General features: G+C 44.8%; 1 protein-coding gene across 1 annotated transcript in view; it reads right to left on the bottom strand.

The window, feature by feature from the left end:
- The window catches only part of ADAMTS3 (ADAM metallopeptidase with thrombospondin type 1 motif 3), a 140,698-nt gene that overhangs the window by 13,316 nt on the left and 100,892 nt on the right, over positions 1 to 26,490 (bottom strand). The window contains exons 13-21 of the mRNA XM_081020700.1: positions 26,292 to 26,467; positions 25,116 to 25,249; positions 23,159 to 23,282; positions 21,318 to 21,398; positions 13,397 to 13,560; positions 11,205 to 11,370; positions 9,432 to 9,564; positions 7,971 to 8,178; positions 4,903 to 5,020 (exon numbers count right to left, since the gene is read on the bottom strand). Coding sequence (XP_080876826.1) covers positions 4,903 to 5,020; positions 7,971 to 8,178; positions 9,432 to 9,564; positions 11,205 to 11,370; positions 13,397 to 13,560; positions 21,318 to 21,398; positions 23,159 to 23,282; positions 25,116 to 25,249; positions 26,292 to 26,467 — 1,304 coding nt within the window. The remainder of the gene's footprint in view (positions 1 to 4,902; positions 5,021 to 7,970; positions 8,179 to 9,431; positions 9,565 to 11,204; positions 11,371 to 13,396; positions 13,561 to 21,317; positions 21,399 to 23,158; positions 23,283 to 25,115; positions 25,250 to 26,291; positions 26,468 to 26,490) is intronic.

Below are 26,490 nucleotides of genomic sequence, written 5' to 3' on the forward strand. Positions count from 1 at the left end.
GTTTGAAGCCCTTCACATGCATGAAACCATGTGAAACCATGGAATTACCCACTCAAATCTCATGATAACAACCATTTCTGCTACACACAAGAACAGATTGCTGTGCTCCACAAACACAAAACAGCTATAGGAATTTCAGCAGAAGCGCAACAAATCCGAGGCTGAAAACTTCTAAGATTATATCTAAACTACAGCAGCTACTACCCTTGAAGCACAAATCTTTGCACTGGGTTTCCAATATGCAGAGGGGAGCCACAGATGTTTTGCCAAATGTCACCCTTATGTTATAGTTTCTGAACACTTTGTCACTTTGGCCTGATCTGCAACTTGCAACAGAATGAGGTGGTTGTAGAAAAATCCTAAAATGATAGGGGAGGGAGGCTGTACCACTTCTGACTGTGAGTCAGAAATGCCATTTTTTAAAAAACTGTTCCTAGGTTTAAAAAATCCTATCGCCTCAGGCTTCTGCTTCTCTGCTGTATGTGTAGACTGACCAGATTTTAGTTGTCCAGTGCAGCAAATGCAATTCTAAACTGCAGAGGTACCTTGGTACTCGAACGACTTGGCTCCCGAACAAATCATTCCCAAACGCCGCTGTCAGGGGTTCAGGGACAGAGGCACAGGGTAGGCAGGAGATGGAGAGCGATGGGGATGAATCCCAGGACAGCGAGGAAGAGGATGACAATGACTCAAGAGATTCCATGAGTCTTTCCAGTGAATCAGAGGATTCCCAGAAGGGGGCGCCGGTGGTCAGGGCCAGGGGAGCCCCAGGGGGGACGTGTCAGGAACAGGGGGCCAGCAGGGGATCCCAAAGTGGCAGCTGGGCGTCAGGACCAGCCTCCCCGCCAGAGTGCAGCGAAGGGGGTGGAGGTTCCAGTGTATCAGGGGAAGCAGCTCCGGCAGCAGAGAAAGGAGGGAGGTCGAAGCAAGCCACCCTCCCGGAAGGGGAGGGGAGTAGTGAAGGGAGTAGTGTAACTGTCAAAAGGAAGGTTAGAGGTTGGGCGGGCGCGCCAAGTTCAAATGTAGAGGCGCGCGGAAGTACAGGGAGCCCGGAGGAAGAGCCAGGTCCCAAAGCCCGCAGGAGGGGGGAAGAGCAGTCTGGGGATTCCGCGTCAGGGGAATCCAGGAGGGGCGAAACCCCAGGGGGCAGGAAGACCCTGCGGAAAAGGAAAGAGAGGAAGAGGTGGAGCAGCGCAAGCTTCTTAAACTGGTGCAGGGGAGGGACTGACTCAGAGGGGACCTCAACGGTCTAAGCGTAACAGACGTAGGGCTGCGCGCCTCGGATGTGAAGCAAACAATGAACTGCAATAAACACTTTTGTATATAAGAAGAGATTGGCATTGGTCTTTTGTGAGCTGAGACTTGAGGCAGCCCTGACAGCCGCAAACCCAGAAGTGTTCCAGTTTGCGAACATTTTTCGGAAGCTGAAAGTGTGACACACCTTCCGTGGCTTCTGATTGAGTGCAGGAAGTTCCAGCAGCCAATCGGAAGCTGCGCCTTGGTTTTTGAACAGCTTTGGGAGTCAAACGGACTCCCAGAACAGATTAAGTTCGAAAACCAAGGTCCCACTGTATTCACAAAGGTCCCCAAAGTCACTCCATGTTTATTACCTGTTCAATAAACTATCGCATGCATTTCACGGTGGGGCTGATCGATCCAAGTACAGCAGTGCAAAGTTTTGTTTCATTTTCTAAAAAAACAGCCTACTTTTGAGCACATCAGTACCAACTCTGAGTTGCGTACTCACAGGTTCCCAGGGGTTGGGTTTTTTTGGCCTTTGAGATGGACTACACATAACCTAGACATCCATTTCTTATTCACCAGGTTCCCACGGTAGAAAACCTTCTCCTTCTTACATTTGGTCGTGAACCTCATTGTAGCTGAGGGAGGAAGAGGCAAGAGTGGTCTCGCAAAACTGTCCATGACACCTTGGGATGGACCTGGAAAAAATCCTGGGGTGTTGTACTCTTTACTCTGAGCCAAAAATGAATATGGCTCCGTTATAATAATGTATTTGAGGCACTGTTCTTTCCGACACGGCTTGAGAGATAAGGCGAAATGCAATTTTATACCAATGAAAACCTCCATGTGTTTCCACCCTCAGCTAACAGATCTTTGCTTCCCTCTAGTGTCTCTAGTGAATACAACAGGCCTCAGACGTTGTAAAGTTTCATGTGAAAGCTGTTGTAGTTTACAAGCTGGTACAGTGGTACCTCGGGTTACATACGCTTCGGGTTACATACGCTTCAGGTTACAGACTCCGCTAACCCAGAAATAGTACCTCGGGTTAAGAAGTTTGCTTCAGGATGAGAACAGAAAGCAGATGGCGGCAGCAGGAGGCCCCATTAGCTAAAGTGGTGCTTCAGGTTAAGAACAGTTTCAGGTTAAGAGCGGACCTCCGGAACGAATTAAGTATGTAACCAGAGGTACCACTGTAATTTCTCAGTTGAATTGTTGCAACTCACTCTATGTGGGACTGGCTTTGAGAGTGGTTCGGAAGCTGCAGATAGAAGTTCACCTCCCAAATGTAATGCTGGTTTTGATTGATTTGGCTGGCAAAAGGCTACTGAACTAAATTTAAAGTGTTTGTTTTGATCGCAATTAGGCTTCCACACTGCAGCATTTTCTCTTTTCCCCTATTGCCAGGCCAATGGGAAAGAGGTTGGAGAAAATGAAATTAGCAATGCGGGAATACAGTGTTAGAAATTAGCCAGGCGCCAGGCACATTTTGCAACTGGTCCAATTGTGACCACATGGAGATCTCTGGATGCCAGGCTGGCGAATGGGGAAAGCAAAATGTCACTTAGAGAAGGATCTGAAATATTTCCCTCAAAGCTTGAGTTTGTTTTATTCTGGATTACTTTATTTGCCATTTTAATGTGCTGTAAAGGAATTTTCTAAAGGGAATCATCCCTGAGTGCTTACTGGAAGGACAGATCCTGAAGCTGAGGCTCCAATACTTTGGCCACCTCATGAGAAGAGAAGACTCCCTGGAAAAGACTCTGATGTTGGGAAAGATTGAGGGCACAAGGAGAAGGGAACGACAGAGGACGAGATGGTTGGACAGTGTTCTCGAAGCTACCAGCATGAGTTCGACCAAACTGCGGGAGGCAGTGGAAGACAGGAGTGCCTGGCATGCTCTGGTCCATGGGGTCACAAAGAGTCGGACACAACTAAACGACTAAACAACAACAACAACAATGTGCTGTAAACTGCTTTGAGATTTGTTCTTTAAAATATACAGTGGCACCTCTGGTTGCGAACGGGATCCGTTCCAGAGTCCCATTCGCAACATGAGCAGAACACAACCTGCGTGTGCGGGTCACGATTCACAGCTTCTGCGCATGCGCGTGACATCATTTTGAGCGTCTGTGGATGCACGAGCAGCGAAACCCGGAAGTAACCCTTTCCAGTACTTCCGGGTTGCCGCGGGATGCAACCTGAAAAGATTTAACCTGAAGCAAACATAACAAGAGGTATGACTGTATAGTGGTATAGAAATGAAATGAATAATACTAATATAAAGTCCTAGGCAGCTTGGGAAATAGATACCCGAAAGACTGCCTGCTCTCTTATACATCTGCCCAGACTTTAATATCACCAGGGGATATCCTTCTCACCACACCATGGTTCTCTGAGCTAAAATATTTGGCAACTTGTGAAAGGACCTTCTCAATAGTGGAACCCTTCTGAAATGCCCTCCTCACCCCAGGAAAATGCAACACCAACACTAATGGAGTTTGATGCCTAGTGGACCATTTGGTACAGCATCCTTTCTCACAGCGACCAAACAGATGTTCTGGGGCAAGCCCCCAAGCAGGACCAGAGAGCAACAGCACTTTCCCTTCAGGTACCAAGGAATTGGCATTCAGAAGCATACAGCCTCTGACTGTGGAGTGCCAGCATCTCATTCATTTATTCATTTTTACAAGAAGAGCACTGTGCACCAGGCTTTTAGAGCAGCAGAATTTTCTGATAACCAGGTATTTCATGTTGCTTCTATCTCTTTCTGATACATCACATGCCACTTGCAGGGTGTGCAAATTCATCCAGACTGGGATGCATGCATTCATCGTTACCTATCGTGGTTGTTAAAATTATTGGACTCAGCTGATATGGCGAAGCTGATGTGTTTCATCAGAGGAAAAAATCTTTGTCAATATTTACTAAAGATCGGAAACTTTTCGCGTGAAAAATAAACTTATGATATCTGGGTTTGAGGATTGAAGAAAATAATTGGTTTATAGAAAGTAGAGTTGTTGGGGTGGATGTCTTGAATTATTTTTTACGTATAGCCGACAGACGAAGAATTGGAAGTTCTCTTTTTTCTTTATTTCTCAGTCTACTTTCTTTTTCTCCTTTTGGTTCACGTTTTTATTTAGATTAGTTTTTTTATCTTTGATAAAAAGATATTGGATGTTTGATATTAACCCTGGTATATTTTATTTCAAACTTTAATAAAATTTATTGGTGTGAAAATTCAGGGTTGTTGTTTTAACCCTTCCCTGCCACTGTTTTCCCAGTGCAAATATCTCCCCTAGCAAGCTGGCTATATGCTCTGTGTTCCAAATCAGGGCTAGTGGACACAGTGACCTCTGGATGTTGTCAGACTTCAGTCCCCATCAGGTTGAGCCATCCTAGCCAGTGTCCATCAGTGATGGGATTGTAGTCCAACAACATCCGGCAGGCCCCCACCAATCACTTTTGTTCTAAATTAATGGGAAACCCACCTGTGAAATTTTCATAGCATGGTGCACAGAAATGGGAAGATCTGTTCTGCACCAAACCGGAGCAACTCTCAGAGCATTCCCCTTGCTTTGCACCAAATTCCAGATGTTGCCAGAATTCCATAAACTGTAATGATCCAATCCTGACGCAGTTAGAGGACAACATTTTGCTTACCATTGCAGGGGGCGAGCTTGCAAACCCTCACAGATTCTGGCTTCTCTCCATTGCATTGGTCGCCAGTACGGCATAAGACTTGCCTGGACTCTGTTCCTTCACCGCAGGTCACAGAACACTATGGACAAAAAGCAACAAGGAACTATGGATAAGAGAAACCATGGAGACTTCAGCACATATATCCTTAACCAAACGAGGAAGGGAGCTGTACAGGTGGCTGGCTGCATTGCTGCTGCTGGAGCTGGAAGGATGAAACTCTATTTGAAAAGGTCGAAATCTGACCAGATTTGGGACTGCCCCCTTTCCTCCTTTCCCAATAAATGACACATTGCCAGGTTGAACAGCTACCTCCAGCTGCTCCACAGGTAAAGCCAGATTGTGGCACTGATGCAATACTGTCTCTTCCCACCTTGTCCTGGTTAAACCAAAACCAATTGCCAAAATATGGACATGCATGACATTGCAAGAAGACCTTTAAAGGAAGGAGAAACATGCTTCATGAGTGCTCTGTTAACTCAGCATTACCCATCAACCATTCATTTGCTAGTAACCTCAACCTTCCCAATTCTCCTTCTACCCTGTGGTTAGCCAGTGTTCAACTGGAAACGACAATTTCTGGCCTGTGCTATGCTTCAAAACAGCCATGCACGTTGATGGGCTCTATAACCACATTACCCCTGAGCCAAAATCTGTCCATCAGTTTCTCAAAAGTTTTCCTCCTCTGCAAAAGAAGCTCCCGTTTTACTGCCTCATTCTCAGGACACTAGAGATTTTGTTTAGAATTTTGGTGAGCATGGAGTGTTTAGCTTATTGTTGCAAGGCAGCTGAGGTTTTCTTTCCTGGAAACATTTTCTCCCCAATATTCTGCAGCCTTCCTGGCTATCTGTGCTTCCTGATTTGAAAAAGCCCCATGGATGGAGGTACCTATGATGCCTTCCCCTGGGCTTTGATTGAAGGCACCTGAGAAGGCTGAGATGATTTGAAGAAAGAAAGAAAGAAAGAAAGAAAGAAAGAAAGAAAGAAAGAGGAAGGAAGGAAGGAAGGAAGGAAGGAAGGAAGGAAGGAAGGAAGGACAGATACTTGTGAACATCTCTCAAGCATCTCAAGACTAATGTGACAAAAGCCCTGGACTCCACTGATGAGAATGTCACTGAATTTCCCTGCCCTTCCGTTAATTTTCAAATGCAATTTCTTTTCCCGTTAACTGGTGGACAATGGTAAAAGAAACCTACACAGGATAGATGTTTGGCACAGCACTAAAATCCATAGCTGGTAAAAACAGCAGCTGCAAATATTACAGTTCTGCTTTGCTTCCATCCAGATGCAGGTATCCATTCTCACGATTATTAAAATGTGATCTAGGTAGCTCTAAGAGAGCATCCTTGAAGTTTAGAGGCTTGCTCATAATTTATTTTAAATATTTTCTCCTGCCTTTCCTTGCCACACAATAGTGTTGTAAGGGGTACTTTTCCCTTTCTTTTGAAAAAAAGAATGATATATAGCCATACAAACAATACTCATCAACTAGGAAATGAAATCAAACAACAGACTTTGAAATTAGCACACGTTAATTGGGTGCATGTCCAGATTTTGTCTGAGTCTGGAAATATGACAAAGTGATGGATGATTCTAGTTTATTATATATAGTATTTTAGCAAGAGGCAGCCCTGTATCAACTGTGCCTTCGGTTGAAGCATGCTCACATTTTCAATGCCAACAAGTTTCAAACTGCTTAACCACCATTGTTGCAAGACCAGAAGCCCTTGGAGGTTTTAGACATGAAGGTTGTTAGAAGCTCCTTCTTGTACGATGGCTTTTATCCATGATGGCTAAATGAAACTTTTCTGTTGAGAGGCATATTTTTCTTTATTTCATTTATCTCTATTTAAAGGGGATTCTCTGCTTGTGGACATCCCACTGTGGGATCTGGCTGATTACCCTGAGAAACAGGATGTTGGACTTAGTTGGGTCTTTGGTCTGATTCAAGAAGACTCATGTGTATGTGTGTGTGTAATTAGATAAATATAATCCCCTCTATTTCCAGTGTTCAAGCTGTGAGTGGGTGGGGGTTGTTAGAATTCCTGCTCCTTGACTGCAGTCATGGGATTGTTGTCTTTCACATGACGGTATATGTTTTGACTCCACAGAATGGGAAGTGACGGAGACAGGATGTTCGTGTTACTGTGTTCTGTGAAGTGGGACTATTGTCCTTTTTTCCCCTTCTCTTTGCTGTCTGATGCTAGAGAGAGAGGGAGCCATGTTGCAGTGTTCCGTGTGTGTTTATATGTAAATAAAGTAGATTAGCCAAAATGCTGAGTTGCTGAGGTCTGTTATGCAACTGTGCAAACTCTGCAGATCCCTAAGTGTGCCGGTGTCAGTTGGCATCGGTCGCTGTGATGTTCGGGTAGAAGAAAGCTTTTGAAGCTCCTGAAAGATCGACCAGGAGGGAGAGAACATGCCAGTTGGGCATGTGTCTCTGCCAGGGTCCTACTCGAGTGTAGGCTGAACTCCTGACAGGGGCTACTGGTTTGTTTTTGTTTGTATTAGTCATTTTGTGTTTTTTACCTTGTATTTTTATGTTGTGAACCACCTTGAGATCTATGGATGAAGGGCAGTATACAAAATTAATTAAGAATAATTAAGAATAATTCCTTATTTGGGGGAAGAAAACACCCACAACCCACACAAAGGAGTGCTGTATCACCAGGATATTTGGAGGAGGGGGTCATGAGGCTTTAAGTTAGGAGGGGGAAATCCCTCAGCTGGAGGGTCCCTGCCCCAAAGAACAGCCCAGTGATGGCAAAGCAAAATCAATGGACTGAATTTTATGGGAATGCAAAACTGAGGGGGAAGGAAGAAGTGCAGTGGAATGGCTGGGACCTTGAACTGATGCACTCTATGCTACAACATTTTGTTGGAGGGCCTGCTTGTCAATAACCTCTCTTCGTTCTGACAAAATGGAGTATACCGTAGGTGTCCTGGGCTTTTTAACCCAGATGTGGGTTTTTTGTTTTTGGCTACCTGCGCCCATAATGGTTGATGAAACACAGAAGACCCGGTTTGCTTACTGGACTCCAGGGCCAGGTTTTCCACTGAGCAGGGCACGGTGTCCTGTTGCATGGCCGACGGCTCTCAGGGCGATCCCCGCTACAATACTTGAAATGGACGGAGCGATTTGCACCATCGTGGAGAGGCTGGATGCAGCGCACGGTTCGGATCTGATAACCAGAGGTCCCACAGGTTTTGGTGCAATGCTCCCATTCTTCTGATACCCAGCTGAGATGGGGCAGAGAGAAGAGCATTAAATAGGAATACACTAACTAGTGCAAAACACTAACTCTACCCAGGATTGATCTGCATGCGGCACAAATACTATCGCTGTTGGCTTTCACTGTTGTAAGGAAACTAGGAAATCTAGCTTGCATCACCTGTAAAGATCTTCAGGCAACAACTTTAGACTTGGCACTTTTAGAAAATCTTCTTGCGAAAATGATTGGTCATGATTAGAACATTTTTGTTAGGTGTCCATCAATAGAATGGACCACATCGGAAGATGGTGCACCTTCCTTCATGGAGGGGGGGGGTTAAACAGAGGTCAGATGGTCACCTGTCAAGGATGCTATAGTTGTGATTCCTTTATTGCAGGGAGTTGGACTAGACAAGCCTTGGGTATCTTCCAACTCTACGATTCCATGACCCATATACTGTGGTACCTCAGGTTAAGTACTTAATTCGTTCCAGAGGTCCATACTTAACCTGAAACTGTTCTTAACCTGAAGCACCACTTTAGCTAATGGGGCCTCCTGCTGCCGCCGTGCCGGAGCATGGTTTCTGTTCTCATCCTGAAGCAAAGTTCTTAATCTGAAGCACTATTTCTGGGTTAGCGGAGTCTGTAACCTGAAGCGTATGTAACCTGAGGTACCACTGTATGTATTTTTGTTTCTTTAATGTATTCTGCTCTTTTTTAATTTCTTAAGTTGTTTCAGTTTTAATTGAGCTTTTGGACACTGAATGGATATGTTTTTGTATGAGTTTGCTGCATAGAAATCTAATAATGATAGCAGTCAATGTGTATATAGCTGGATCCTACTCAGAGTAGACTCCTTGGAATTAATGAACATGGTTCTCTTAGGCCCAGTAATTTCAACAGGTCTACTCTGAGCAGGATTTAACAGGCAGGATGACAAGTTCTTTCTATCACATAGATAAAGGCAGCAAACTTTCAGCCCAAGTATGCAGAAACTTGAGGATGTGCAGGAGAGGCAGAAGGCTGCAAAGTGTAATCTTCAATTCCAAAACAAAGCCTTCAAGACAGCTGGATTATAGCTTTGGGGTTAGCACTTGATGTATTTCCTGTCGTCCGTAATATGCTGCCTTGGTAAGTTGTGGGAAATCAACTAGCAGGACCTATCACTGAATCTGGCTGCCTGTTGTTTCACTGAGGAGAGACTCTATGCCTGCTTGGATGAAGCTTTTTTGACTGCACACTGCTGCTGCCAATACATCACTGAACAGGAGCAGATGCTTACAATGGCTGCGTACATTCCTGAAGGTTGCACATCCTGCGAATGGGCTTGGGTTTTTTGCTGGCTTCACAGAAGCTGCGGTGTACCATTTTGCTATCACTCTTCCTGCGGCACCCATACTTAGTGTCTTGGAAACCTGGGGATGGAAAACAAACAACAATTAAGGAAAGACCCACATATACAATGCAAACACAATCAGCTCTCCAGTTTCATTCCAATTGCAGAATTCGGTGCAGTTTTTAATTTATTACAAACTGTTTTGGGCTTTGCAACTACTTTGGACTGAATCCAACAGAATCACAAGTGGAACCATTTCCCTCCCTCTCTCCCCCTTGTGTACCCCCCAACTCTTAAAAAAAATTTAATCATTTTTTCAATACAAAGAGCAACCAAAAAAACCACATACAACAAAAACCACAATAACACTAATAACACAATTTAACAATTCAGATTTGAGTACTGATATACCTATAACTACACCTTTTTATCAATATTTCCCCACCTCTCCTCCCCCTAGTTCCCACCACTTTCCGCCTTATCCCTTAAGTATTCCTTCAAAATTTCTTCATATTTATCCATTCTTAATTTGCGTCGATATGCAATTTGTTCATAAGTAACTACCGTATTTTTCGCCCTATAGGACGCACTTTTTCCCCTCCAAAAATGAAGGGGAAATCTGGGTGCGTCCTATGGGACGAATGCAGGCTTTCGCTGAAGCTTGGAGACCTCTAGGCTTCAGGAAGATATCCGCAGCCTAGGGAGCCCTGCGGGAGTTCCCGCAGGGCTCCCTAGGCTGCGGATAGCAGCCTGCTTCCCGGAGCGTGGGGTGCGCTGGAAGCAGAGCGCCCTGCGCTTCGGGAAGACATCCGCAGCCTAGGGAGCCCTGCGGGAGTTCCCGCAGGGCTCCCTAGGCTGCGGATAGCAGCCTGCTGCACGGAGCGTGGGGCGCCCTGAAGCAGAGCGCCCCACGCTTTGGGCAGACATCGGGCAGCCCCACAAGCTCGGGGGACAGCGGGGAGGCGCAGCGCCGTCATCCTGCTGTTCCCCGACCTGGTTTGGATTCCCCAACCTGGTTTCCCCCCCCCCCCAAAAAAAACCTAGGTGCGTCCTATGGGCCGGTGCATCCTATGGGATGAAAAATATGGTAGTCTGTCCATATTGTCAATCCATGTGCTCAATGGGATCTTTTTGCGGCTCTTTTTTGGATGGTTGGGAGAAATTCCCAGAGTAGCTTTGGTGTGGGTGGGGGCACACAGAGGGAGCAGAAGGAAGGGAGATTCCATTGCGTCAGTGAAAATTGTTCGGCTCACTCAGTGGTTCTGTCAAATACAACTCTTCATGTGCACAGAGGCTGAGAAAGTCGATCAGGCATCTGGGGTGGCATGCATGCTCTGTACCCAGGTGCGGGGCCAGCTGCCCACAGGGCAGGGCGAACAGGGGCAGGACGCTCCATGGGACCTCTGAGGAGTCTACCTACCTTCTCCCACTTAGCCACCCTACAGCTGAGGGGGAGGCAACAGGTGGACTGTTTGGGACAGCATGGAGCCTGTAGGCCCTCAAGCCACCACGTCACTCCTAGGAGAGACGCGTGGCTCTGGTGCGCTGCAGACCCCGTGCCGCCTGGCATTTTGTCACCCCCCTCAGTGGTGACACCCAGGGCATCCGGCCCCACCGCCCCCCCTTCCTCCACCCCTGTATGTACTGGCACTAAAAAGACACATACAGTTCTCCTATATATTCTTCTACTCCCTCCCACCAGACAATATTATGACTTGCCTCCTCCACAAGGCTTGGAACATTGGGACCAACTCTTCAAAGCCCACTCAAACGTATCCAGGTCCTCTTGAAGTACATTGTTGCTGTTGACGTTGGGGACCGAATCCTCATGGATTATGTATTTGTATGTCAGGCTCGACTGTGTGACATTGTCCCGAGGAATGATCTTTCAAAAGGTTGAGCAAATGGGACAGAATGTCAGTAGTTGGAAACATGGGCACTTCTTTCTTTTAGGAATTTTCTTTTCAGAGCCACAAGAGAGGAAGATACAGTATTTGCTGTACCTTAGCAGGTGATAAAAAACAACAATACCCAACTCAAAAGTTGATGGTTGCCCTGCTATTGTGGCTGGTAGTGTTGAGGGCAGCCTTTCCCAACCTGATGCCCTCCTGATATTAGTGGACTATAGCCTCCATCATCCCTGGTCACGGTTGTGCTGGCTGAGGCTGATGGGATATGTGTTATGAGTTTTGAGGAGATGTCTTGTTTGGGCTGGTCAGATCAGATTGAGAGGTGGGACCAGGATGAGGAGTTGGAGGCTGATGACTCTGGGGAGGGACCCAGTGGCCTGGAACAAGGTATGTTAGGGTCTTGTGAGATATCTGAGCTGCCTGGAGATGATGGGGACTCAGCCAATGAGAAACATGATCTTGCAGAGGGTCCTAGTGGGCTGTCACTCTTTCATTCCATTGCCAGTCCAGCCACAACCCTGGCACCAGCACCTGAGCTGAAGGAGCCTTCCCACAGGGGAGGCACCCCGTGCCAAGTCTGACTCTGAGCTGGTCCTGTTTCATCACCCATCGCTGGCCTGAACAGACAGCTCAGGCCCAGCCACCAGAAGCCGTTCCCATTCTCTTGTGCAGTCCAAAGATGCTCAGTGTTTGCCACACTAAAGCCCTTTCCACTTCACTCTTTTCTAATCAGAGTTAGAGGGCATTGCCAACTGTTGAATGGACTTCTTAGCTAGCTTAGCCATGCCTTGCACCTGTGGTGACTTTGACCTCTCCTTTGCCTATGCACTGATTTGATCATTAACATTTCTGGTAGGAACCACAATCTGCATAGAAGTCCTTCATCTGATGGGAGCCGGGATAATATGTACCATGTGGAGGTCACCAGACTGAGTTCCAGGCTGGTTCCAGGCTGATGGGGCAGCCAGACCATTGAAAACATCCAGCTACAATCCAGGAGGGGAAAGTCACAAATAAGGGTGGCCACAGAGCCTATCTAAATATCACACCCATAACTTCAAAGAAGGCACCTATAACCTATGCTTTCCCTACTGAGCATTCAGAAGTTTTCATGCAGACAGGCAATGGTGGCTGGAGGAGACTGCAGAGCTTCTGACTGCTTCTCTTCATGCACTGTTAAGGAAATATAATCTTTACTGTACTAATTCTAACTGCTCCCTTCCTTTTCAGTCCTTACAGATTATTAGCCATTTTCAGATCCCCCATAAAAGTGAACGGAGAAGACAGAGCTTCATTTTACACAGAGTAGATCAGAACCCGAATCAAAGATTGAAGCAATACCAGATTTACGTATAATCTAAACAAGCTATAGCTTAGGGCCCCACTCTCTTGGGGGCCCATTTTTTTTAAAAAAACAACAACCTGGGATGTACATTTCCAAAATATAAGATAAAAAACAAATAAAATGGCTTTAGATACCTATTAGGTTCATAGAGTACCATATAGCATATATTCAACACAAAAAACAGCAACAATTTCTTGTTGACAAAGGACAGCTGGACATAGAAAGGACCCCATTACCTTCAGTAGCTTAGGGCCTCATCAAACCTAAACATAGCTGTCAACGTTTCCCCTTTTTAAAGGGAATTTCCCATATTCCGAATAGGATTCCTCGCAAGAAAAGAAAAAAGTTGACAGCTATGAATGTAAACCTGGATTGAAGTGTAGAGCACAAGGTGACTCAGAAATAGACTGGAATATATGAAGGGCACAGAGACAAAGACAAGGTGCATCTTAGGTCCCATTCATGTTCACCCCAACTGTGTATGACTGATGGGTTGCCTCTAGTTTTGAAACTCACAATTTGGGCAGATCTACTCTGTCATAACCACGTGGCTATGTCCTTGTTGGTTTTGTGAGTAGATCTCTCAAATTGATACTGCCTGGCCTGGAACAGGCCCTGTTGGTCACACCAGAAACAGAAAATGGATCATGACCTACCAACACAACAATAGCATCATACAATGGCCCATCCGTCTGAAGGGTTTCTATGTCATCTTCTATGTGGTACTCCCACTCTAAGCCGAGATCAATGAAGGAACGAGAGCCAGATCCCTCTCCTTTGCCATTCAAAATATAGTGACCCGTTGCCTGGTTCTTAACAGCTGGAAGGAATAAAAGCAGAAATGGTGGCTGATTAATCATTGCAATTAAATTGGGTGGGTGGCCATGTCTTCCTTAAAGACAATACAAAAGGCACTCGGACTTTCATTTTGCATTCTTTTGATGCCATGAAATTTAGGTTCTCGTTTAGCGATCTCGATAGGGCATTAATGTGTTCTATTTTACAGAATGCAATCTATTTGATGACATCCTCTGTTTAAAGGGCTGCCCATTCACAATCCATTTAAAGAACCTTAAGAAGGGAGATCAGGGACCTTGAAGTTGCCAAGCCACAGTTTATCTAGGGTCACCTGTCAAGTCTTCCCCACTAGGCATTTTTATTTCAATTATAATAAATAGAATAAATGAAATTTAGCCTTCACACAATTTGTGCAAATCTGTGTTCTCTTTCCTCCTCCTCCTTTTGGTGACACAGTTCATCTTTTCACTAGCAATGAATAAGTGGCCACCCAAGACCCAGAGCTTCTCAGCCCATTATCTAGTGCTTCTTTTTAGCTTTAGTTCACCCCCCCACTGTGTTCCATGCACAATATGAAAGTAGCTGTAGCCTCTTCAGAGATGGTTTCTCTACAGCTAATTTGGAAGAACAAAGCCGATTAAACAAAATAAAATAGCAAGGGCAGGTTGGGAGAAAATGAATGAAAGCACATGCAACTAGAGGCTGGGGGCGGAGTTGGCTTTAGAGTTATTTGAAGATAATCCAGAGATCAAAGAAAAAGTGGTGTTCACTGATACTAACTACGGTAATACCGTACTGGCCTGAATATAAGCCACACCTTTTTTTCCTTCCAAATTCCAACTGTGAAAAGTTAAAGTGTGGTTTATATTCAGAGCCGCACACCAGTGATGGCTTGGGGAGCGGGGTGCTGAGTGCTGGCCGCCCCTCCCTACCCCCGTTCAGGGTGGTAGTGCTGGGTGGTGGGCCGCACCCGCAAACAAGCCTTGAATTTTATTTGCAGGTGCGGCTTATAGTCTGGCCAATACTGTATTACTACATGGCACCGATGGTGGCTAAGCTTTTTAAGAGCACAAGAGAAGCCTGCTGCATCAGGCCAGTGGTTCATCAAGTCTTGCAACCTGTTCTCACAGTGACCAACCAGATACCTGCAGGAAACCTGCAAGGAAGACCAAAGCACAAGAGCACTCTTCTCTCCTGCAGTTTTCAGTAGCTTACTGCCTTCAGTCAGGCACACAGAGCACAGCCATCGTGGCTAGTAGCTATTGATAAGCCATTTGTCTCACACTCTTTGAAAGCCATCCATGTTGGTAGCCATCACAAGAAGAGTTTGGATTTGATATCCCACTTTATCACTACCCGAAGGAGTCTCAAAGCAGCTAACATTCTCCTTTCCCTTCCTCCCCCACAACAAACACTCTGTAAGGTGAGTGGGGCTGAGAGACTTCAAAAAGTGTGACTAGCCCAAGGTCACCCAGCAGCTGCATGTGGAGGAGCGGCAATGCGAACCCGGTTCACCAGATTACGAGTCTACTGCTCTTAACCACTACACCACACTGGCTCTCTTGTGGGGGTGAGTCCCATGGTTCAACATACTTTTCAGGCTGAGGGCCAAATGTCAAGGGTAAAACCAAAGTGCATCTTACTCTTTTTCACATTTAATCGTAAATGTTAGACAGAATTAATAGTTATTCCCCCTCTTTCTCCCATTCGAAAAAACAATTTCACCATTAATTTCCACCCCTTTCCCCATTAAGCCTTTAAAAACTCATTTCACTATTAATTCCCCTATCCCCCCCGTCACTCCACACTAAATTCATTTCATTATTACTCCTTGTTCATTTCATTCCACTATTAATATTCACCCCATTACTCCTTAATAACTTAATTTCATTATTAATTTCCACTCCCTGCCCCCATGACTCCCAGTTAAATTTGTTTCATTATTATTTTCAAGTGCATTCCCCCCTTAAACCCTTTTTCATTTCACTAGTTTAAACCCCATTGCCCAAGTTCCCCATTAATTTGATTAATGTTCCTTATTGCATTTACAAGTTCTAATGTTTATTATGATTAACCATTATGATCATAGCTCAGTTGGCAGAGCATGAGACTCTTAATATCAGGGTTGTGGGTTTTGCCCTACATAGGGCAAAAATGGTTGGACTAGATGACCCTCAGGGTCCCTTCCAACTCTGCAATTCTATTATTCTATGTTTTTCTGAAGAGCTATTACATTGCCTGCCCTCTTTCTGCTGCCCCTGTCAGCACTCGGGTGTGAAAGAATAGCCCAACCTGGTAATAATATACTGTAATGAATATTGGAGGAAGGGAGCTGCAGTCCGAGATAGGGAAAGAGGTGGTAATGAAACACCTAGATCCTTTAAATGAGGTGAAATTATTGCCATCTTCAAATATATTAAGGGCTGTCAGATGTAGGAAGCTAGTTTTACGCTGCTCCAAAGGGCAGGACCCAAACCAATGGATTCAATTTACAAGAAAGGAGATGCTGAAGAAATATTATGAAGGACTTTCTGACAGTAAGAGCTGTTTGACAGTGGAATGGACTGCCTTGAAAGGTGGTAGACTCTCCTTCCTTGGTGGCTTCTAAGCAGAGGTTATGTGGCCATCTGTAATGGATGCTTTAGTTGAGATTACTGCATTGCAGAGGGTTAGACTGTATGACCCTCGCAGTCCCTTCCAACTCTACAATTCCATGATCGGGAGCATTCTGTAGCTTTTGGAGATCAGATCAGATCTCTTTGGCAGTGAAGCTACAGGAAAGAAAGATGCAGATTGCTGAGTGGAGGGTGGGTCCCACTGTTAGAATTCCTGCTCCATGATTGCAGTCATGGGATTTTTGTCTTTCACATGACGCTATATGTTTTGACTCCACAAAGTGGGAAGTAACGGAGACAGGATGTTTGTGTTACTGTGTTCCGTGAAGTGCGACTATTGTCCTTTGTTCTGTTTCTCTTTGCTGTCTGATGCTAGAGAGAGAGGGAGCCATGTTGCACTACTCTGTGTGTGTTTATATGTAAATAAAGTAGATTAGCCAAAATGTTGAGTTGCTGAGGTCTGTTATGCAAACTGCGAAGACTCTGCGGATCTCTAAGTGTGCCGGTATAGGTTGGCATCGGTCACTGTGATGTTCGGGCAGAAGAAAGCTTTTGAAGCTCCCGAACGAATGACCAGGAGGGAGGGAACATGCCAGTCGGGCATGTGTCTCTGCCAGGGTCCTACTCGAGTGTAGGCCAAGCTCCTGACACCCACCAGCTTCAATCTCGATTCCACCAAGCTCACCTCCTGCCTTCTTACTTGCAACCAAACCATGGGGTTGTTGGGATTTTTATATCTCACCAGCTGTGAGAAGCAGCACAATGGTTGTTGACATCATGTGTATGTCTGGGAATGTGAGACAGGAAGTCTCTGCTTGTTCTCAGTAACTGGATAAGTTACTTTCACTTCTGGGTGAAGTGAGTGTTGAGTCGTACTTCTGTACTGCTGCTCAGACATGTCGGATGAAAGCTCTGTGTACAGTCTGTAAATAAAGTAGTGTGTAGCTACTGACTGTCTCTTTCTTCTGTGATGGGATGCTAGAAGACGAGTGTGCTCCTCTCAGGAGGGAGGGGTCGCTTATTACCGGTCTCTCTGGACTGAGGGCGATTTCCAGCCAGAGAGTGACCACCAGAGAAACGCCTTGATGTCTTGGGAAGGTGGCACCCTTCCCAGGCGTTTTTCCAACAGGGGTGACCCTGGCTGACAGCTTCATCCTCCTTAGCTTCATGATGCCCTTGCAGAACTTCTCAGGGAAGAGGCTGGAGACAACACTAGATTTAGTTGCTTCCGCCCATCACTGGCTTTCTGGCTCCCTGCTCCCCACCCTATCAGTGATACCAGCCACCACTGCTGATGCAGAAATGCTTTCAATGTGCATGAGGCGGTGGAACGACTCTGGGGGCACTTTTCAGCAGTTTGGGGGCACACACAGTGATATTTGCAGCATTTATTTTGTAGCAATGTAACTGGGGAAAGTGGCCCATTGGGAAACAAGCTGATAAAAATAATAAAATCTGCTGCTGCAAAAAATAGAAATAGAAATGGAGGTGTCCTCAGGCACTACGGTAAACCTTTGAGGAGAGGCTTATTCAGATTGAGTGCATCCCAAGTGTTTAAGTGCTTCAAATGCATTATTGCAGAATTCATTACAACAAGCTTTATGACAGGCCAGGAGGACTTCCATTCCCATATTGCAAATGTGCAGATTAAGGCTGAAAGAATAGTAGCTTGGTCTGCCCATCTAGGCATTTGAACTGGAGACTTCCAGGCTCACAGCTCACCATTATACAAATCAATGCAAATTTATTCAGAAGTCCTGCTGAATTAAATGCCACTGATTTGCAAACTTGCATACGATTGTGATCTATGCCAGATCCCTAGCATGGAACACCCTATTTCCTGCTGCTCATTTGGATCAACCAGTTGATTGTCCACCTCTGCAGACTTGATCAAGTTAAGGGTAACCAAACCAGGAGAGATACATCACATCCATAAAAAGGTAAAGGTAAAGGACCCCTGACAGTTAAGTCTAGTCACAAACGACTCTGGGATTGTGGCGCTCATCTTGCTTTACTGGCCAAGGGAGCCGATGTTTGTCCACAGACAGTTTTTGTAGGTCATGTGGCCAGCATGACTGAGCCTCTTCTGGCAAAACCAGAGCAGCACATGGAAACGTCATTTATCTTCCCACCGGAGCGGTACCTATTTATCTACTTGCACTTTGACGCGCTTTCGAACTGCTAGGTTGTCAGGAGCTTGGACTGAGGAACGGGAGCTCATCCCGTCACGGGGATTCAAACCGCCGACCTTCCGATCAGCAAGCCCTAGGCTCAGTGGTTTAGATCACAGTGCCACCCGCATCCCTATCACATCCATTCAAAGTACAATTAGGACACATTTAAGCTATATACCTTCACTAAAAAAAAATCCTGGGTTCTATTTGTGAAGGATTATGGGAACTGTAGCTCTGTGAGGTATAAGCTACAGTTTCCAGTTTTTTGGGGGCGGGTGAATGCATGTTCTTTAAATGAATAGTGTGCATCTCTGGGGGCTTAATGGGTTCTGGAAAGGGACTGGCATGAAGTCTTTCTACCACCCTGTCACCCCTACTTCCTGAGGGATCAGCTTTTCTGGCCCCTCAGTTTTCTTACAGCTTCATGACTTCTGCATGACAAATTGATATAGCTCCTCATTCATCTCCAATTCTGTTGAATAATGATATTATAAAATGGCTAAGCTATTTATTTTGTCGTCTCTTCCTTGCATGCTTTCAAGATGAGGCCCACCACTTAGTTTAATCGCCTCCCATCTGTGGATCCTTTGACTGCTCATCATCCTAAAATATGCCATTATAGTGAATATCAGCAAATCAACAGTGGACTGAGAGAGAACATCAGCTTTAAAAGAGCTCATATAATGACTATCTGCACCAAAGGAGCATCTTATTGATTTCTCAAGGACCAGCTATTATTTCTTTGAGGGGTTTAGATTTCAGATGGCCGGCAAATCATCTGAAATTATTGGACTTGGAAAAAGGAATTGATTCCTCCTGACTGATATTTTTAAATACATGGCAACATTCTGAGACACAAATGTTGGGAAGGTGAATGATGTGCTTTTCTAAAGCTCAAAAGCACTAGCTGCAACTGCACAATATTACCGACGCCTCAGAATGTAAACTTTTGAATGGAAACATGGGGGGGGTGGGAGATGGGGGCATGACTCTGTTGATCAAATACCACCTTAAGTGATATAATTCTGCAAAGCTAAATTGTGTCTGCATACTCAATACATCAGACAGAAATGGATTTGAAAAAGCACAATTTAAAATAATAACAAGAACACCCACAATAAAATCGGTAGCAAATGAAGCACCACCTTGTAAATGCATAGCCATGTATTAAGAGAGACCAAACTACTTTGGGTAGCAATTCCTCCAGTCTTTCATTTGCTTAAAAACCTCCAAGGAAGAAGAGTCCACGACCTCCTGAGGGAGTCCGTTTCACTGTCAAACAGCTCTTACTGTCAGAAAACGCTTCCTGATGTTTAGTCAGAATCTCCTTCCTATCATAGTTAGTGACTTATGTGAAGCAGAAATTGACAGGGCCAGGCCAAGCTCAACCAAATGTTTTTAAGCTTCAGTTTTTGGCCAGATTCACTTGCCTGCTCAAACGAAGCATGGCATGACCTACATGGCAGGAAAGCTGGGTTCATGATGGAATATAAACTCAGCAGGGAGCTGCATCCATTTCTAGCTCTCTGATTCAGGTTACTAAACATCTTTGCCTCATTCACACATTACATTTCTTTGGCCTACTATTTAAGCATCTTAGATGTACACCCAGATAGAAGGGATGCAGCAACTGTGATAAAGCAAAGGAGGTCTGGGTCTGTTCAGCGCATGGAGGTTGAAAGATTCAGGACAGACTGGAAAGAAGTGCTTCTAAACACTTTGCATCATTAAAATATGGATGCTTGCTCCCACAAGAAGTGGTGACAACTACCAACTTGGATGGTTATAAAACAGGACCAGACAATGGCTACTAGCCTCAATAGGGTTGTTCAACATCCACTGTTGAAGACAGTAGGCCTAAGAATACCAGTAGCTGGAAAACACAAATGAGGAGAACACCTAGGTCCTTCTTGTGAGCTTCCCATGGGCATCTGGTTGGTTATTGTCAGGGATTGGTCTGAAGACGAGGACTGGGGAATATGTTCTATGGAAGACCAGCTTCTCTCTGATGGAGAGCTGGAGGGGGAAGAGCTGCCCCCCCCATCCACAGTGTGTTCAGAAGCAGAGAGAGAGAAGCTGAACAGTTTAGGGAGGAGTTACCCACTTTTGAGATAATGACAAGAGAACCAGAAGGGAGGGGGCAGCGACTTGAGATGTCACTTGGGAGTGTGGGGGACCCCTCACCACCACCACAGACTCAGAGGTCCAAACGTATCAGAGAGCAAAGGAGTCAGAGGGAGGGAGGAACTTCTCACTGGCGCCCAAAATGCTGCAGAAGTTGGGAGGAGGATTTAGAGTAGCCAACTGCCCTCCAGTTGTCTAAATTACCCACACACTATTTAAGAGCAGTAGTCTCGTAATCTGGTGAACCAGGTTCGCGTTTCTGCTCCTTCACATGCAGCTGCTGGGTGACCTTGGGCTAGTCACACTTCTCTGAAGTCTCTCAGCCTCACTCACCCCACAGAGTGTTTGTTGTGGGGGAGGAAGGGAAAGGAGAATGTTAGCTGCTTTGAGACTCCTTAGGGTAGTGATAAAGCAGGATATCAAATCCAAACTCCTCTTCTTCTCCTCCTCCTCCTTGCAGAGAGCTGTGTATTTGTGCTCGTAACATGATGCTGCAATAATGATACTATAAATCTCCCAACCGCTTGTTAATTCTTATCTGTGAAGTTACCGAAGGGAGATGAGTACTTTCCATGCCTGACAATTATTGTGAGAACAGGATTCTGGATCCAGCAGGTATCTTCTTATGTTCTTAACTCTTCCCTATGCTGAATTGAGTTCCACGGGTTATAAAAGTGATAATGAAACACAATGTCACAATGTCAAGTGAATTGCTCCACAACCTGAACCACAGGAGGTACCACTCAGACTCCCCAAGTGGCCAGGGTAACATCCGCAATGGTCCTCCTGGGCATCTTCTGGAAAGTGGGGTTAGGTCTATTAGAGTTGTTGGCAGCATGGTCAAACCTAAGCAGAGAAGCACTTACCAAGAATGTGAGGGGTAGCCTCGTCTTCTTGGACAGACACATGTCTAGCACCTGGAGGGATGTCAAACATCTTAAGGTAGCCTTTGGCATGTGCAGCAAGGCATTGGGAGGAGGCAGAAGAGAAACAAAAGGAGAGAGAAAAAAATAATTGCTAGGGTTAGTAGGTTGCAAGAAGAGGTTGGCCCCATTTGCAGAAGAGGTGCATCCATAAACCCATGAACAGTCAACTTAAGGACCAGTAAGTTTGCAATATTGGCAATTAGGCAGCCTTGCATTTCCCATATTTTCATGAAAGAGGAGGGGAAAGGCAATCTTATTGCAAGCCACTTGCTTCATTTTGTTCTCTGGCGAACCAAAGCAATCTGGGTAATTTAGACAAAGCATTTTTGTTTCCTATGTTTTGTGGAATGAAAATAGCAGGGCACAGGGATCATTTACCCCGTTAACCATCTGTCAGTTAGATCCTTTCCAGAATAATAAATACATATTGTTAAGAATTCATTTCTTCCCCAGTGGCTGAGATCAGGCCAGTGGGCCATTTTGTGGAAGCACAGAAGCTGCTATCGCAAGCCAAATTCATCACCCTAAGAATTTCAGCTTACTGTTTGAATATAGTTCATGGTCAGAATATTGTCACCTTTCAAGAAGCTCCCATTGGAAGCATAAAATGATTTGCCTGAGTTTGCTTTTCCTGTAAGTGACTGGTCAGCAATTAGAAGTAATACAAGAAGAAAAAATGGTTCTGCGGCGGCTATGGATGCCCAAATTTCTGCAAAGAGTCAAAACTTACCCAGAATATTTTTAGATTCTCTGTTTTCAGAAACAGAAACATCACGAGCTCCTTTAGGCAAAGTGAACGCGCCTCTTGTCTTCCCTTAAACAGAATGTCTTTTGTTAGTAATTTAGGGCATGGAAGTCTTGAGTTTTCATTGACTGAGTCTTCATATGAGCACTTTTTTTTTAATCAATCAAGCATGAATCAGTTCTGTTCAAAATTCAGTTTGAAATATTTTTGCATACATTGCAGCAGTTCTTTTTTACTTAAAAGCATCAAGTCAATGAAAATTAAGACTGTGAAAAATCAATTGGATACTTGCAGATTTCATTTTCCAGAACCTTGAGTTCATTTTGGCACCTCTTGCTTAATTGTTTCCCTGTTGGAAGAGGTTGATTAGATTTTTTTCTTGCAATGCCAAACATAAATGGAATCTAATGATAAATAATTGTGAAACATGATTGTGGAATGGAAATTAATGCTTCAAACACTGCCCAAAGGACAAAGATCATCCTCAAACACCAGCTAACAGGATTTTCTGCATTTGCTAGCTTTGCAAATGCGTCAACTGGTGTCCTGAACTTACCGCAAAATGTCTTGGATATATTCAAAATGAATAAATAAAAATAATTGAAGCATGGCATGCTGTTGTACTGTGGATCATTCAAAAGCTCAGTTTAAAGGTCTGCAAATCAGTTTGAAATTTCCATTTCCAGTTGACTTCAAATGGTTGCACGAAATGACTCCAAATAGTTGTGCAGACTGGAATCAGTTTAACACTGATGTTGGACTTCAATAGCTTCAGTCTGGATGGCCAATAGGTAGGATGGTAGCTAAAGCAACATCTAAAGGGTTACAGGCTGGCTGCCCTGCTGTGACCTGTATTAAACCAATTCCAGTCCACACGAATATTTGAAGTCAGTTCATGTGAACATTTGCAATCATGGTCAAAGCACTTCATGTTGAAATTTAGGCTTTCAGCACCTTTTCTCCTCTGCAGAGGTGAGGGACAGCAAAGGAAACTAATGGTAATATGGAAGAGTAATGGAGGTAGAGGTATCCCTACCAGGTTTCTTAGGGATTCTAGTGAAGGTCCCTTTGATCGTCCGGCAGTGAGAGTTATCTCCCCCGCATACTCCACACTTGTCTTCAGCTTTGTTGGACCCGATTTCCTTGTCACAGCCCACTTTCTGCAAAAAAAGACGGTCACGGTATCATCAGAGCAGAGAATCAGAGGAAGCACTGTTTGGAAATGAACAGAATCCAATGCAAAGGTCAAATTTGCAACTCCTCATATATTTCCCCCAATGAAAGTGCAGGTGTTATGTATGCTCCACAACAGCAGGTTTTGATACCAAGCATCTAATACAGTTTCTGGCAGATCTTTGCATTTATCACCCAAAAAGAAGAGGAAGTGGGGAGCAAGTCTCTGGTTCAGTGGTTGGGAACTTTCAGCCATGAAGTCTAATTAGGCCCACCCTTTGGCCCATGAGGCTATTTCAATCAAGACATGCTGACCTGCTTTGCAGGTTTGATGGGCAAAAATGTGGCTGGGCTAAAAAGGGGTTTGCAGGCCCAAGACACTTTGCACTGGGCTTTCAAAGCACCAGCTAATGGCTTTGCAAGCACCAGCAGAGGATGTCATTGTGATGTCAGGTGATTGAAAGGTGAGGGGCTCCACCCACCTATGAAACCTGGCCCTTGAGGGGTGGGGAGATAAGGATTCAGGCCCCCAGCTGGATTCAATTCTCCATGCCTGCTCTAGTTTATATGGCCAAGTAAACTTCAAGGACTCAAAAGCAATTTTGGCAGTTCAGGAGTTACTCTGCACAACTTACGGCATCCATTCATGACTTGCAGAAGCCAGGCAAATTCTGGCCCTACAGAATATACTTATGCAGATTGTGGAATTCCACATTTCCTGGTAAAGAATTTTTGGAATCTGTGCAGAATTTTTATGTCATTTTCTTCAATGGGTTACATCTCAGGCTTAACCACTGGAAGTTTTAAGCAGAGAAGCTGGCAAAATTCTTCCAGCTCAGGGCCTCAGTGAGTTTCAGGTACTTGGTAATGCTTGCTTCAGAGAAGAACTGAGCATCAGAAGCTCCCATGTTCTTCTCCAGATCAGATTAAAATCCAAGCTGGAGGAGATTTCCTGCCTATCCCTCTTTGAAAAGCACCTCACCAAAGCTGGGTGCTTCAGGGGACCACCTTATCCCAGAACAAAATTTTCTGGGGTCAGCTCTTCAAAGCACTTCCATTGCTTCTCTGCTGCTTTTCTAAGGGGCTGCTTTGCAGAGCTACCCCCAGAAAAATGAGAGGAGCTGAGCTTTAGACCCCCATCCCCAGAAATGTCAGGAGCAACTCTTCAATGCAAAGCTGTAACAAAGAAACACACAGGGAGGAAAACATTGCTGGCAACTGAACATGAGACCTTCTCTCATAAAAGAATGCTGTCCTTCACCCTCTCCAATTAGAAGTCACACCATGTTTATGTGAAAACAGCTGCACGGATGTTACTAGCCCAGAGATGGAAAGAAGAAAGAGTCCCTACCAGAGAGGAATGACAAACTAAGCTGATGGACTACACCAAAATGGCAAGGCTGACTGGAAAGCTCAGGAGCCAAGAGGACAAAAACTTTTTTAAAGAATGGGAAAAAAATATAATTTATTTAGGAGACCACTGTAAGCAGATGAGAACATTAGCAGGATTTTAATCGCACTTGTAACGTAACAGACACTATGGATAACGTGGATGGATACAAAATATAGATTACGAAATAATACGCAGTTGAAAATGTTGACAATAGGACCCATGGAGGGGATGGGGGGAAGTCTCGAGATTCAGAGAAATCTCTTTGTATGGATATGTATTTGGTATTATATTTGTAAAATCAAATTAAAACTATTTAAAAAAGAATAAGTCACGCCATGCATATTTGACTGAACACATCTTGCAAGGTCTTTTGTGAACAGCTCCAGCTAAAAAGAGCAACTGGGATGGTCAGGAAGACCTCACTCACCACACATTCCCCACGCACACAGATGCTGAAGGGGTCTTTGTATGAACAGCGAGTCCCATCATGGGTGAGTTGTTTCATGTAGGCAACATCTCCTGTCTCTCTAGATTGGCAGTAGAGTTGGCATCTTTTGGTAGCTACATGGGGTAGAAATGTGGACAAAATATGTGTCCAAACCCACGAACAATTGTTGGATTACACAAGCAGCACAGACCACATTCACATCAATCCTTCAAACCACTTTAAACCATCACGGCTTTCCTCAAAGAATTATGGGAGATGCAGTTTGTTGATGGTGTTGAGAGTTGTTAGGAGACCCTTGTTCTCCTCCCAGAGCTACAATTCCCAGGGTGGTTTAACACCAATCCCACTGGCCCTGATTCAATTTGGGGCCCAAAATCATGCCTAGGTCAGATCAAGGCCCAATCAGGATTACTGAAATGAGCCCTGGACCAAACCAGAAGGCACCTAATATAAATGCAGTAATACCTTGGAAGTCCAACAGAATCCATTCCAGAAGTCTGTTTGACTTCCAAAACATTCAAAAACCAAAGCACGGCTTCTGATTGGCTGCAGGAAGCTCCTGAAGCCAATCGGAAGCCGTGGAAGCCCCATTGGACGCTTGGCTTCCAAAACAACATTTGAAAACTGGAACACTCAATTCCGGATTTTGATCATTCGGGAGCCAAACGTTTGAGAACTAGGCTGTTCGAAAACCAAGGTAAGACTGTATTGAACAGCCCTAATATAAATACAATAAATGACTAAAGCTACCTTTCTAGCTGTCTCTCTGTCATCTCCCTATTCTCAGCTTCCTGAGCACGCTTAATTGTCAGAGAAGCTATGATGGGTCACAATGAAAGGCCAGGCTCATCATTAATCAAAGGAGATCAATCTATGCTACACGAGAGACTCTGTCAAGTTGATAGAATAAAGATCTAAGAAAATTTCTTCCCTAGTTATATTTAACCAGTCACTGCGTTTTGTAATAGTTCTGGTTATTAGAGCTCAAGAGAAGAATTCATTATTGAGAAGTGACTTTTTGATGACTTCCCTACTGGAGGGCAAAGAGTTGGTGGAGGGGGATGAGCATTGCTCATCTGCTGTTTGTTATTCTTTCCCAACTCCATTGCAGCGTTTGAAACAGCTCTTTGCAGAAGAGGACTGGCCATCACTTACCATCAGGATGTTCATAAGGCAGCCAGTGGTGTTTACTGCTCTGGTACTCAAAATGTGAGTTGCGTTGTTGACACTGCTGGGCACGGAAGTCTTCGTGATGCTTTGGGCATTCCTCCATGTTGCACAGCTGGTACTCAAAGTTGACACCAGCACAGTCCTGACCCCCGTTAAGAGGCCTTAATGGGGAGAAACGAGGCCC

Source organism: Podarcis pityusensis (assembly GCF_964106645.2).
Source record: "Podarcis pityusensis genome assembly, chromosome: 9".
NCBI classification, from domain to species: Eukaryota; Metazoa; Chordata; class Lepidosauria; order Squamata; family Lacertidae; genus Podarcis; species Podarcis pityusensis.